At 41.2% G+C, this 14,241-nt stretch overlaps 1 protein-coding gene across 9 annotated transcripts in view; it reads left to right on the top strand.

The window, feature by feature from the left end:
* The first annotated feature begins 2,227 nt into the window (after window positions 1–2,227).
* Window positions 2,228–14,241, top strand: part of mib1 (MIB E3 ubiquitin protein ligase 1) — a 59,272-nt gene continuing 47,258 nt past the window's right edge. For 6 of the 9 annotated variants that reach the window (XM_085255790.1, XM_085255787.1, XM_085255786.1 and 3 more), the window contains exons 1-3: window positions 2,228–3,116; window positions 4,118–4,289; window positions 11,798–11,927. In XM_085255790.1, the coding sequence (XP_085111916.1) occupies window positions 2,888–3,116; window positions 4,118–4,289; window positions 11,798–11,927 (531 nt within the window). In that variant the 5' untranslated portion in view covers window positions 2,228–2,887. The remainder of the gene's footprint in view (window positions 3,117–4,117; window positions 4,290–11,797; window positions 11,928–14,241) is intronic. The other 3 variants (XM_085255791.1, XM_085255789.1, XM_085255785.1) reach the window with 2 other exon arrangements.

The following is a 14,241-nucleotide window of genomic DNA, read 5'->3' as shown; positions in this document are numbered from 1 at the left end:
TAATCTAATCTGATTGTTTTTGGATTACCTTTAAATAAAAAATGAAATGATGTAAATTTTTTAGAAAGATGTTTTTACTGTGAATAAATGCATTTTGTACATTCAGCTTGTGCAACTGACCTGATCAAACAGCCTTTCAAAAACAGTGCTTACACAAAGTACTGGTATATTGTGTGAGATGCTGTGTTTTCTGTGCATGTTTATGCTCATTATTGCAGTACTTTTTACTTGCAGTACCCTATGGAAGGCTTTGCTCTCGGGACCCAAGAGAGCAATCATTTAAAGAATTGTTCTTTCACTTGGAGTGTAAATAAAAAGGAACAAAATCTCCAGTACAAACAAATGTTAGATCACCATGAAAATAGCTAGCGCGCTAATAACACGAGAGACGTTTTTGGGATAAAGTAGAACATATTCATATGAGAATTAGTCCTTTCAATTTTTAAACAGACAATTAAAAAATAATCTAATCTCACATTTTAAAATGTAATCTGGGGTGATTAAAGTTTAATAGTTTGACAATCTGGTACATAATTTTGTATACAAGGAAAACATAAGCTGATGAGTACCTGTAAGGCTGAAACTGCTTACAATGAATATGGAAGTTACCTTAAATATGTTCTAGTGTAGGTAAATGTAGTTTAACATTTTTTATTGGTGAGCTTAGTTTTCATTCAGTAATTCTTCACTATCCTATCAATATATTTGGTATTTGACTGTACAGAAAGAAAAACTCTAAAAATCATAATAAATAAATGGACAATCAATATGTGTCTTGATAACTACAGTATACATTATTACTCAGTTGAAACAATTAAAAAAGGTGCCCTCTGACTTACCCATTCATGACTTATGCATTTTCTGTGTGTTGGATCCCATTTTGTTCTAAATTCGTGTCAATTCATATGGCTGCAAAAAGCCCACCAAAAATCAAAAAACTGAAAGAACTGTGGTCTTGTATGTGGAAGTCAGGAGAGGCGCTAAAGTATGTGAGGGTGGTGCAGGACATGTATGGAGACAGTGAGTGTCCTGTGCAGTAGTAATAACAGATGTGGTCAAGTAGGAGTCTCAGTACATTATGTTTGCAAATGACACTGTGATCTGTAGTGAGAGTAGGGAGCAGGTGGAAGAGAACTGGGAGAGGTATAGGTACCGGAGAGAAGATGACTGAAAGTCAGTAGAAGCAAGACTGAATACATGTGTGTGAACAGGAGGGAGACAGGTGGAAATCTGAACGTGCATGAAGGTAAATGACAACCATCCAAAGCAATAGACAGCACAAGAGAGTCGAAGAAGAGAGTGCAGACAGGGTGGAGTGGGTGGAGACGAGTGTCCGGGGTGATTTGTGACAGAAGGGTAGTAGCAAGAGTGAAAGAAGTTTTACAATATGGTAGTGAGACCTATGATGTTTGGTTTGGAGACTGGGAGGCTAACAAAAAGGCAGGAGGCAGAGCTGGAGGTTAGAGCGTTCAAGATGTTAATGGATGGACAGGATTGGTAATTTGAGTACTTCAGAGGGACATCTCAGGATGAACAATGTGGAGACAAAGTTAGAGAAACAAAGAGGCTGAGATAGTGTGGACATGTGCAGGGGAGAAACAGCGAAGGAGGACATCCAGAGAGTTTGTGTAACAGATGAGGATTAAAGAGATGTGAAATGAAGGCAGAAATCCAATAAAGGAAGAAGCTGAAAGATACTACTACTACTACTACTACTACTAATAATAATAACGATGATCATGATCGTCATTATGATTATAATTATTGTTGTTGTTCTTTACTAGTGAAATCACTTAAATTAGAATGTGGGAGAGTTTAAATTGTCATTCTGATTGGAAAATTAGTGAAGCAATTAAATGGCACTATATAAATGTTCATCACCAAAAGATTTAAAACCCTGATATTATAATATGTATCAAAATGATTGCCATGTATTAAAATTATTTTAGTAAAAATAATAATGTACAAAATGAAACCAACACGAAAACAAAATAAATAAAAACGAGGAATAATCACAATAAAAATAAAATAGAAAATTAAGAAAAAATTAATAGTTAAAGAAAAACACGTTAAGAGCATAAAAAAACGTAAAAAAAACCAAACAAACAAAAACCGTGTAATAATCGGTAATACATGTATTATGAGTTGGCGATGGTCCATATGCTCGAGCGTATTACAGGTGCGCATGCGCAATGGCTGGACTCGCTTGTTTTCCAAGCCTCGCGTCTTCGTGCTTTATCGTCCAGCTCCGGAGCTAGTTGTTGCTTGTCTGAGCGGTGATTGACTATAATGGCGACGCGATTATTCTGAGAGTAGTCTATGGCACCGTCTCTAGGTGATAAAGGATACATGTCGGAGGGTTTTTTCTGCATCGCAGACTATAATAATAAGGACAAGCAACATCGAAAAGGAGCACATTCACTCCAGCCACAGGGAGCCAGGAGAGCTTTATCCTGCTAGCTGCGATAGCTAGCAACTCCGCTCACTAGCCTGCTAAGTTGAAGAGGTGGGATTCAAGTGTGTGGACTGGAGGAGAGGGACTGGCAGTTTGCTGAGTACTGAGATCTATCTGCTCTAGCTGTTGGCTACTTTGGGGTGTTAACTTCCTCACTGCCAGAGGCAACACTTGGACGCCACTGGCTCGAGGTTGATGCTAGCTTGTTGTAATAGTTTTTGGGAGAGGATCCAGAATCCTTCTTGGGCAGCTAACTACAGCTACACACAGCTAACAGGCTAGCTTTGTGGATTGTTCCAGTCGCCTTCCTGTTAGGACTTGCTCTCGCTTGCGTTTGGAAACTCTCTACCAGTGCACACATAGTTGGCTAGCAAAGAGTGCTAGCTTGGTAACTTTTAAGGATTGTTGTACCTTTACGACATCTTTTCTTAAATGACCACCGGCAGGAATAACCGAGCCATGATGGAAGGAGTTGGAGCAAGAGTGGTTCGCGGACCTGACTGGAAGTGGGGGAAGCAGGATGGAGGAGAGGGTCATGTCGGCACCGTTAGGAGTTTTGAAAGTCCAGAGGAGGTGGTGGTTGTCTGGGATAACGGGACGGCTGCCAACTACCGTTGTTCTGGAGCTTATGACGTGAGGATATTAGACAGTGCTCCAACAGGTAACTTCACTTCCGCTGCCTGTTTCTGCTCGCACTTTCAGGCTGAGTTTTAGTCTCATGGAAGTGGCTTACAGTGTAACAGAGGGGTGCTCCGTTTGCAAGCTACGGGACTTTTTAAAATGTATTCATTTTTTTGGCTTAACTTGGGAGCTTTTTACAGTGTTTCTCAGAAGCAACTTACTTACAAATATTTTAAGAATATATAATAAGGTCACCATTTGAGACGAACTGCCCCATTTATATTTATATCCTGTCTGTACACAGGCAGTGAAAGCTTTGTATAGAAGGTATGAAAATAAGTCACTGTCGTAAACATATCATGACTCTGAACTTCACACTGCTTGGATAAATCAAATTCAAATTCAAATTTTATTTGTCACGTACACAGTCATACACAGTACGATGTGTAGTGAAATGCTTGGACAACTGCTCGTGACCTAAAGAGAACAAAAAGGAAAAGGCTATGAATAAGATAGGAAATAAATATGAAAAATTAAAAAGGGTAAATTTAACTAAGAAGGAATAAAATATAAATTAAGGTTAAAAATGAAATAACTGTACAACACAAATTAGAAAACTTTTGTACTAATTATGTAAATGATTAGAAGCATGATGTGGTTTTAAGGACCAATAGCAATACATGTCAATCCAATTACTTCGTTCAGTACACGTCCCATTGACAGACATCCCATATCCGCCCCCTGGTTAGTCACTGGATAAGGAGCAGTTTCCTGCAGTAATTTACACTGTTGATCAACCTGTAAGGACATGCTGAAGGGGAAAAGATTTTAAGGAGCTGTAAAGGAAAAACAAATCCAACTGCCAGTATATTAATAAATCTGTTATCTTGCTCTTTTAATAGTATGAAGAATATGTCTCTTTTTGAACTGATAGCATGCACATTGTTGGTAGCAAGGTGCTGCTAAGTTGTTGCAGTAATATTACCGATGTGTACTGTGCACATTATTATGTTTAAATTACGACTAATTCTGCTCCCTCAGGCATCAAGCATGATGGAACCATGTGTGACACCTGCCGTCAACAGCCCATCATTGGTATTCGCTGGAAATGTGCAGAGTGCACCAATTACGACCTCTGCACAACCTGTTACCATGGAGACAAGCATCACCTGAGACACCGGTTCTACAGGATCACCACCCCAGGCAGCGAGAGGTTAGTTAATATTTATATAAAATTCTAGATTGCCATGTGAACAGAGGCGAAAAATCACATGAGGCAAAAGTGTGTCACATTTTATTCCCTGCTCTCTCATCTGTATGCAGCAATCGGCCCTTTACTACAGCTGTTTTCTAGTGTAATCTAACAATATTTGCTCTTATTGTTCCTCATCGTAGACCCAACAATTATAAAGTAGACATAGAGTAGACAGGTAATCCCTGTATTTAATTGTGATTGGCTGGTCTCCCCCTTTACACACTCTGTGTAGCTGTGTGTGTATGATATTTGTGGGTCTTTTGTGCACCCTGCATTTTAGGCAGACTGTGTCTATCTCTATGCTCCCAGCCCTCAGTTGCCTGGCAACAACTCAGCCTCACCTTAAGATCAGTCAGACCTTTTCAAAAATCATATTAGTGCAGTGTTTCCCATTTAGAGAACATATAATCTTTTTTTGTCTCCTGGAGGATGCATGCAGCTTCTTTTTCTTGTGTACTAGTAGTTGTCAGTTCAAGTGATTAGTCGACTAGTTTTTACAAATTTATGGTATTGTTTTCACGATTTAAAATATACCTTTAGGCAAAACTATAGAGTTTTTGTCCATTTGATTTCAAAATGTATTTAAGGTTTAATTAAGCACTAGTAATAGAATCAAGTGATTTCCCTTTAGTGCAAGGTCAGATCCCCTTGGGTCTCTATGAAAAAAAACTGCTTGAGATGGTGTCAGCGCATTATAGAGTAATGAAAAATATTTTATAAGTTGGCAAACAAAACAACACACCTGCCAACAACAGTTTGTGATGGTGTTAAGTGGGAAATGTTAGGCGTTTTACTTTTTTGAAGTTTAGACAAAGTATTGCTGCAGAGTTTGTCTTTATTCCATTGAAATGTGATAGTACTGAATTATTATAAAGTATGTTTTGAATTAAGATTTCAGAACTTTTTCAGATTGATTTTTATAGACACATTGTGCACATGAGGAATAGCAGTTTGTTAGGTATTTGACACCTTACATTAAATTAATAAAATAGAAATATACACTTATTATAAATGCTTCAGGATGTGAAAAAATAACATTAGGCATGTAAAATCCAGTGTTTTCACATTATTTAGTTTTCAGAGAGTGACTCTACAACACTTTATATTAGGGCTGTTAGATATAACGATATATATCGGATGACGATATAAAAACATCTATCGTTTCATTTTACGCTATCGTTTGTTTCGTGGTGTCACAAAATAAACTGTTTACTGCAATTTTTTTTCATCATTTTGATGGTCACTGTAGTGGCTATATTAATTTCTTAAAGTACTCTCTTTCTCTTGTATTTAATATAACCACACTACAGACGGACAAGCGCCTGTTTTTATGCGTTGTCGTTAGCAACAACAACGTTAAAACCACCGCATGTCCGCTTTTTTATTTTCCATATAAACCTTTCACAATAAAGCTCAAGATCCTGTTGAGACTTTTCAAAATAAACTGAATCACGTGAAAGAGTATGCAGAGTGTTTACGGATGAAAAGCAAAAAAGAGCCGTCAGGCTTTTTCCTGCAGCACACTGTGTAATAAATACTCACAAAGAAAACTGCGGTCGTTACAACTTATGTCTAAAAATATATAGTTTCATACATCGTTAAAACACTCGACTGGCATGACGCCCAGCTGGAAACACTTCACGCAAGTCGAGCTGCCCGAGATTCACAGAATTTACAGAAAATGTTACATTTTTGTGATTTATATCGTTATCTGGACGATAGATGTCTTATATCGGGATATGAGATTTTGGTCATATCACACAGCCCTACTTTATATTGTTATCAGTATTTACCTGAAGTTGATGTTGACAGTCAGATTGAATTGTGTCACTGTGTGCCCCATTGTTTTTGTTTTTGGGCTTTATTGTCTGTTGAAAGCTAATTTTATTGTCTGAAAATACCTTTTAAAAAATTCTAGAGAGATGGGTAAGATCATGTAACTCACAATTTTGGTTTTACTGTAAAGGAAGTGGTAGGATTACAGTAAAGACTCTTCAAGAAGTACTGACACTGTCAGCAACCTTAGCTAATGTTACAAAAACATCTTTTATTTGTCATGAATCCTTCACAAGGAACTGCGTGCATTAAACAGCTGACAGCAGGAGCATATGACATCTGATGCGATCAGTCTTTTCTGTCTTATTCACCAAAATCAAATTAATGTGCCAAATTGCCTGTTTACAGGTGACATGGTTTATGTGGGAAAACGAATTTTATTTTTATATCCTTTATCTGAATTCCTGCTTTGATAAATTTTTCAGAAGTTGAAAGTAGGGCTGGGCCATATTATACCGTTCACGGTAATACCGGTATAATGTTAGGCAACGATAGGAAAATGAAATATCGCGATAGAATATGAGTAAAACGCGCATGCGCAGTGCCTTTGTTTTCATACGCACATGGCCGATTGAGTGAAACAGATGAACCAGAATTGGTTTGTAAAAATGGTGCAACTTCAGTGATGTGGAACTGGTTTGGTGTTTGTCCGTCAGATACACAACAAAGCACATTTTTTTGCAGAACATGCAAGCGGCCGTCGTTATTGTCGTATTTGTCGGACTAAGATGCTCTTAAATCTGGGAGTAATCTGGGTCCTAAACTCAGTACACTTCAGGTCAAACAAACACTGCAGCATCACTGAGAGTTAACTGTCTAAATTCTTTCATCTTTAATAAAACGATCAGCATTGCTGCTTTACCAGGTGTAACAATTCAGTTTAACTTCCAGGCATCCATGAAAACAAAATTTATTACATTTAACGGAGTTAGAAGTTAGCAGGAAGCTAGCGGAAGTTAGCTCGCTAGTTTCGCTAGTTACCTAAGCATGATATAGCATGTTCTGACTGAGAGATTTCTGAAAAAATTCAAACGTACAGCTCTGCTATCACTTCCAACATAAATGAAGGCAGGAAACTAAACAGCAGTGACGTTTGTAGGGTTACTGAAGTTGGGCTAGCTGGTATATAATGATGTGCTACGTGATTGCTAGCGACACAGCTATGTTAGCATAACATAAACAGTGAAGCTGGAGGATGAACACTAAGGTTCCTCATGGTTAGAGACAAATGCAATCGCATGGCAGGATGCTGTAAACGGACCAAACGTCAGTCAGGAGAACAACTGAGATAATCCATCCACAATACAAGGCTAGTCATTAATATACTGCAACAACATGGGAATAGAGCAGCTGCCAGAGAATTCAACATCAATGAATCAATGGTACAGAAGTGGAGGAAGCAAGAAGAATGAGTTTAATAAAGTTTGATTTATCTAACTGCTTTGTTTAGCTCAATGTGCCTTATGGTCCAAAAAATACGTACTGCACACTACAGTTTAATGTTGCAAAGCACCTCTTTTTAACTTCAGTGGATATTATATATGGTTATGCTCAGGATATGTCAGCCCATTTCTACTGGAAATGCCTTTTGGTTTCAGCAAGGAATTTGCATTTGCACTGTTACATTTTTATAAAGCTTTAATGTACATAAAAACCAGCTTCTTGTTTAAGTGAAAATTAATGGAAGGTTGTCTTTTTGCGCTAGTAATGTTGTGGAGTATTTTGTCTCGCATCAATTATATCGTCAGTTATATCGTTATCGCAAATTTTCAAATGTATATCGTGATAAATATTTTTGGCCATATCGCCCTGCTCTAGTTGAAAGTAGAAACTTTGTTACTAAATAATTCACACACAGGTAAGATCAGGTCAGATTGAAGAAAAGAATTTTACTCTGCCTTGCCCTCTATCAGAGAATCTTTAAGTTTTATAGACTAAGTGCCAACATATATTTGAGAGCAAAAAAGTGTACCTGAACAGTCTGAGTAATATCCTGCAGGATTTTCCATTGATTTATAGTTTTGTATTTTTTTTTTTTAGTGTTAGGTTTTCTCTGCTATGACAACAAGAACAGAAGAGTTGAAATGGAAGAGAAATTCTCTTCTGGTCTCACCCCGAGCTGCCGGATCACAGTTGCTCATGGGCTGAGCTTAAAGTTATCAGGGGGCTCCTCTCTGTGCTGTAGATGAAGAGTAAGGATGCTTATTTTGTTGGAAGAGTATTTACTACGCTGCTGACGTCGACTGAGAAAATTGTCAGGCGGTGGAAGGAAGGACCTCCTTAATCCCACTGACACGTCTTCCGAGGAGGAAGCAGAGTCTGGGGATGAGGGGAATGACCTGCCAATTTCCGGGGGCGAGGTCACTGAGGCAGTTAAACAACTCCTTGGTGGCAGAGCCCCTGGTGTTGATGAGGTCCGCCCCGAGTTTCTGAAGGCTCTGGACGTTGTAGGGCTGTCCTGGTTGACACGCCTCTGCAATGTTGCGTGGAGATCAGGGGCAGTACCTGTGGACTGGCAGACCGGGGTGGTGGTCCCCATCTTCAAGAAAGGGGACCGGAGGGTGTGTTCCAACTACAGGGGGATCACACTCCTCAGCCTCCCTGGGAAAGTCTATGCCAGGGTGCTGGAAAGGAGAGTTCGTCCGTTAGTCGAACCTCGGATACAGGAGGAACAATGCGGTTTTCGTCCTGGTCGCGGAACACTGGACCAGCTCTTTATCCTCTCCAGGATACTTGAGGGTGCATGGGAGTTTGCCCAACCAGTCTACATGTGTTTTGTGGACTTGGAGAAGGCATTCGACCGTGTCCCTCGGGGTGTCCTGTGGGAGGTGTTGCGGGAATATGGGGTGTCTGGCCCATTGCTACGGGCCATTCGATCCCTATACAACCGTTGCAAGAGCTTGGTTCGCATTGCCGGCAATAAGTCGGACTCGTTCCCGGTGGGTGATGGGCTCCGCCAGGGCTGCCCTTTGTCTCCGGTTCTGTTCATAATTTTTATGGACAGGATTTCTAGGCGCAGCCAAGTGGCGGAGGGCTTTCGCTTTGGTGGCCTCAGAATCTCATCTCTGATTTTTGCAGATGATGTGGTTCTGTTGGCTTCATCGATTGAGGGCCTCCAGCTCGCACTGGAGCGGTTCGCAGCCGAGTGTGAAGCAGCGGGAATGAGGATCAGCACCTCCAAATCTGAGGCCATGGTTCTCAGCCGGAAAAGGGTGGAGTGCCCACTCCGGGTCGGGGATGAGTTCCTGCCCCAAGTGGAGGAGTTCAAGTATCTCGGGGTCTTGTTCGCGAGTGATGGGAGAAGGGAGCCGGAGATCGACAGACGGATTGGGGCTGCAGCTGCAGTAATGCGGACGCTGCACCGGTCCGTCGTGGTGAAGAGGGAGCTGAGTGTAAAAGCGAAGCTCTCAATTTACCGGTCGATCTACGTCCCTACCCTCACCTATGGCCACGAGCTGTGGGTAGTGACCGAAAGAACGAGATCGCGGATACAAGCGGCAGAAATGAGCTTCCTCCGAAGGGTGGCTGGCCTCTCCCTTAGAGACAGGGTGAGAAGTTCGGCCATCCGGGAGGGGCTCAGAGTAGAGCAGCTGCTGCTCCACATCGAAAGGAGCCAGCTGAGGTGGTTCGGGCATCTGACAAGGATGCCCCCTGGGCGCCTCCTGGGTGAGGTGTTCCAGGCATGTCCCACCGGGAGGAGGCCCCGGGGCAGACCCAGGACACGCTGGAGAGATTATATCTCTCGGCTGGCCTGGGAACGCCTTGGTATTCCCCCGGATAAGCTGGAGGAGGTGGCTGGGGAGAGGGAGGTCTGGGCCTCTTTGCTTAGGCTGCTGCCCCCGCGACCCGGCCCCGGACAAAGCGGATGAAAATGGATGGAGTATTTACTTCCTAAATTGCACAACCAGCACTTGACTGTGATTCCACTTATACCGTCAGTACTCTGATGCATCCATTTCAGGCCTATATTAGCTAAACACCGTAGTTTAGTAAATGAACACATGGTCCAACAGCTGGCAGACTTTTCAACTGCATTTCCCCTGAGACAGACATTGCATAATGTACAATGGGTGCTTGAGGACTCCCTGACTCACACTGCTCCTACTGCATGGAGGAGTGTTTTGTTACACCACATTAGATTCTCTCAGTAACTGCTGAGGAGGGAGTGGTTAGAGGCCACAAGCTGTTTGCATTGGTTAGACCTACACTGTCCAGCTGCTGTGCCTACCAAGACTCATATGGTCTTTGATTGTTAGAGCTCTGTCTGAGGTTTTATTTGCCAATATCTATTAATTTGTTTTCCTTATAGCTATGCTGGTGTTTTGAGCATGCCTCAGAGCATTGTAATGGTGTGTTTGAGTACTTCTTACTTTTCATTTGCTGTGCCAAAAATTTAGTGTCTGATTTTGAGTGCATAAAGACTTTTTGTGTTCTAGAGAGCTAATCGCTATTCACTGTGACATTGTGTGTTTGTGATTTTAAAAAATACCTGAGAAGATGGTAGTAGGAAGGGCAGCTGTCACAGTGCTGCTGTGGTTAGCCCTGCTGCCTCACAGCTAAAAGGTTCTGGGTTGTTTGGCGCATCACTGTGTGGAGGTTGTATGCTCTCCCTGTGCCTGTGTGGGTTTCCTCTGGGGACTACAGCTTCCTCCCACACTGCAAAAAACATGCATGTTAGTTTGACTGGTAATTCTAAATTGTGTTAAATACATGAAGTTCAGTAAAGCTCTGTTTGAATGCATTTGTGTTTTTGGCTGTAGTGTAAAGTTCCTTGAGTGGTCAGTAAGACTAGAAAATAAAATCAATTCCAGTCCCTTTCTAACTGCTTTAGCTGGGAATTTGCGATGTAACATATGGCGTACCCTACGGTATACCCTACACACCTCCCTAGAAGTTAACTACACATCAGGTCGATGTGGCCTACAGCTATTGATTCTATCGATTCGTCCTCTACATTTCCAGCTACTTTTTTGCCAAAGTTTAAAAATTTATCAGTGAGAGAATAACAATTATTGTCTCAAAATAAAGAATAATAATCATAGCATCAATATAAGGACTCATAAACGTCAGCAGATTCCTGGAGGGAGATTGCCAAAACTATCGGAATGAATGTGAAGGATTTTACAAAGAAGTGGGGAAATAAGAGCTGGGACCCAGAAGGGAAAAAAGTCCCAGCATTTTATTTATTTCTATTGGATCGCTGGCACTGCGTGTAAAACACCAGGATATGATCACACGGTAAATACTGGCGACAACGTCAAACACTTCCATAGGTTACATTACAGGCTCTACAAAATTGCCAGCAAAAGTCTGTATCCAGCCTAACTGTGACAGAAGTCTTTTGTTTATTATCTTTTACTTCAATCAAACACGAGGTGCTGAGTGACAAAAGAGGATGGTAACAGCGTCCCATGTACTGAAAGTGAAGTTGGACAGAAGGCACACAGTTAAGGACGAGCTGTGGCTGGAGGAATAGTGGCATATAATTTAGTAATTATTGTACAACAGGCACGCCTCTGCAGTATTTACACATAATTAAAATGCATGTGAGTTGATCCACCTAAACACAGTTTGCTTGTCCAAATAAACAATAATGGTCTACATTTATAAAACGTATTTTGTCTTGACAGAGTACTTTTGGAGTCACGTCGCAAGTCAAAGAAAATCACAGCCAGAGGAATCTTTGCTGGTGGTCGGGTTGTGAGAGGAGTCGACTGGCAGTGGGAAGACCAGGATGGAGGGAATGGGAGGAGAGGAAAGGTAAGGGAAGCTGCCAGAAAAATTGGAGTTTCTAACTGTGCCTTTTTTCCCCTTCCCTCCCCAAGCCAAAAGCAAGCAATGTACCAATTTTCTAGAATGGCAAAGCGATGTGCTTTCAGTGCCTACTAACTATTCCTAGCTTTACGGAGAAGGACAGATGAGCAATTTTATAAATAAAATTATAAATAAAATTGCTCATCTGAGAGCTCATCTGGGTCCCAGTCACTTGGTAACAATGGTAATAAAAAGACAGGAAATTTGTCTCCACTAAATCCTGTTTCACAAGTGAGCTTTGTTTGTTCAGATAAATATGCATGATTATTAATGGGTAGCGTTGAGAAATGCAGGCAAAACTGTCTCTGCCTTATTTTAAAGTTGTACAACTAAAAGGATTATAAATCCTTGGAGGTAATACAGGCCTAGCAAACCTGCCAGAGAAATCTCAAAGATCTTTTTCACAAAAAATCCTAGGCAGGAAAAAAAACAAAGCACAGTAGCCTGAAACAAAACAGGAAGTTCACTGCTTGACTCAACATGTTAGGAGCGTAACACAAAGAGATCAGTCCATTACTGCTCCTTCTATACTTTTAAGTTTCTGTGGACAGCAAAAGGAAATTTAAAAAGCAAACAAGGTGACAATTGATTGTAAAGATTGAGCTGCATTTTCCATAAGAACTGACTTGAATCAAGATGAAACCAAGGCTCACTGCACCAGCATAAGGTGTGACAGCAGGTCTGAGGATTTTATCCTGGTGTGTAACAGCAGTCAGGGTACCGTTAGCTTACATATGGAGATCTGTGGAATCTGCCCGTCGCTGACCCACTGCCAAACCGGTCATACTGGATGATGTTGCAGGCCAGTGTAACATTTGCCTGGGTGTCTCCAGACTCTTTAATGTCGGTCACATGTGCTCGGTGTAAACCTGATCTCATCTATAGCGAGAACTGGGTGCCTGTGGTGGACCTGTCAGTTCTGATGTTCTCTGGTGAATGCCAGTTGAGTTGCACAGCATGGGCCTGTGAGCACTAAGGTGTCCCAAGGATGCTGGAACACCTTCATATGTCCCGACGTTATGTGTTTGCGTCACTTGGTCAGAAACGTGCATGTGAATAACCTGCTGGAGATCATTTTGTAGCACTCTGGCAGTGCTTCTTCTGTTCCTCCTCACACAACCAAGCCAATACAGATTCTGTTGCTGGGTTCATGCCCTTCCAGAGCCCAGTCCAGTTCCCCCCATGTAATGGGGGTATTGTTACAGCACTTTTGGATGAGGTATCCTGGAAGAGCTGGACTACCTGTGCTGCAGGTGTTCTCTGATGCTACCTGATGTAACAAGGAAACAAAAAGCAAAGCTAAAGAAAAATAAGTGAGCAGGGTTAAGGAAAGAGTATTATATGTCTGCCATGTTTAAAACTCCATTCTCTACAATGTGATGACTGGGTGTTCCCTTAATGTTTTTTTGAGCAGTGCACATCTACATGTATCCCTTCAGCATTTTTCCAAATGTTTTTTATCAGAAGTCATGTTGGTGTTATCTCACATCGCAGGTTTTCTGCATGTTGTGCGGGCCTGTTGTGGTAACCACAGGGGGAGGAAGAGGCGTGGATGTGCACAATACGGCCATAATCAAGAGCAGACATAATTGTACAGTTGTCTTCACGAGTAGAAAATGAGAAACAGGATTTGTTTCTATACAAAAATCCAACTTTACCCTTCAATTTAGTTGTCAGGTCCTCCACACAGGACTGGTAATAACCTTGTGTGCGTCACTGAAACGCCTGTTTTCCTCCCCTTAGGTTCACGCTGCTGATTCCTGTTCATCTTTTCTGTGATTATAAGCACTTTTTCTTTGCTGCAGGTTATTCTAGCCTTAAATATGTCATTAGAAAGTAATGCGATGTCTGATGAGGTTGAATTTGTTTAGCCCAGTCTATTTAGATTTATGCTCTTGCTGTGCTGTAAAGTGCGTGTATTTTGACTCTGGTCCAGTCCCCAGAGTATTCAATTTAAGAGTCCCTCTAGGCAATTTAAGACTTCATTTTGCTGTGTTATTTAATGGCATATCTCATTACAGTTTTATGATGCTGTAAGCAGTATGCTCTCCAGAAAACCACTATTACATGTCCTCCAGCTTAGATATTCTGTTAGGTTAGCATGAATATTACCTCCTAAGGCCCATTAATCAATTAACACTGGAAGGGGGCTGAACATAATTTAATAGTTTGTTTTCTGTATTTACTTAAGGCACAGCCTTTAATTAAAGAAATAATTTATTCCTCCACAGCATCTCCTCGGCGATATGAAAGCTCTGAG

Source organism: Mchenga conophoros, linkage group LG18 (assembly GCF_057382185.1).
Source record: "Mchenga conophoros isolate Kocher_MC1m ecotype Shallow Benthic linkage group LG18, M_conophoros_male_GT1.1, whole genome shotgun sequence".
In the NCBI taxonomy this organism is placed as follows: domain Eukaryota; kingdom Metazoa; phylum Chordata; class Actinopteri; order Cichliformes; family Cichlidae; genus Mchenga; species Mchenga conophoros.
This window is presented reverse-complemented; position numbering and strand designations above follow the sequence as displayed.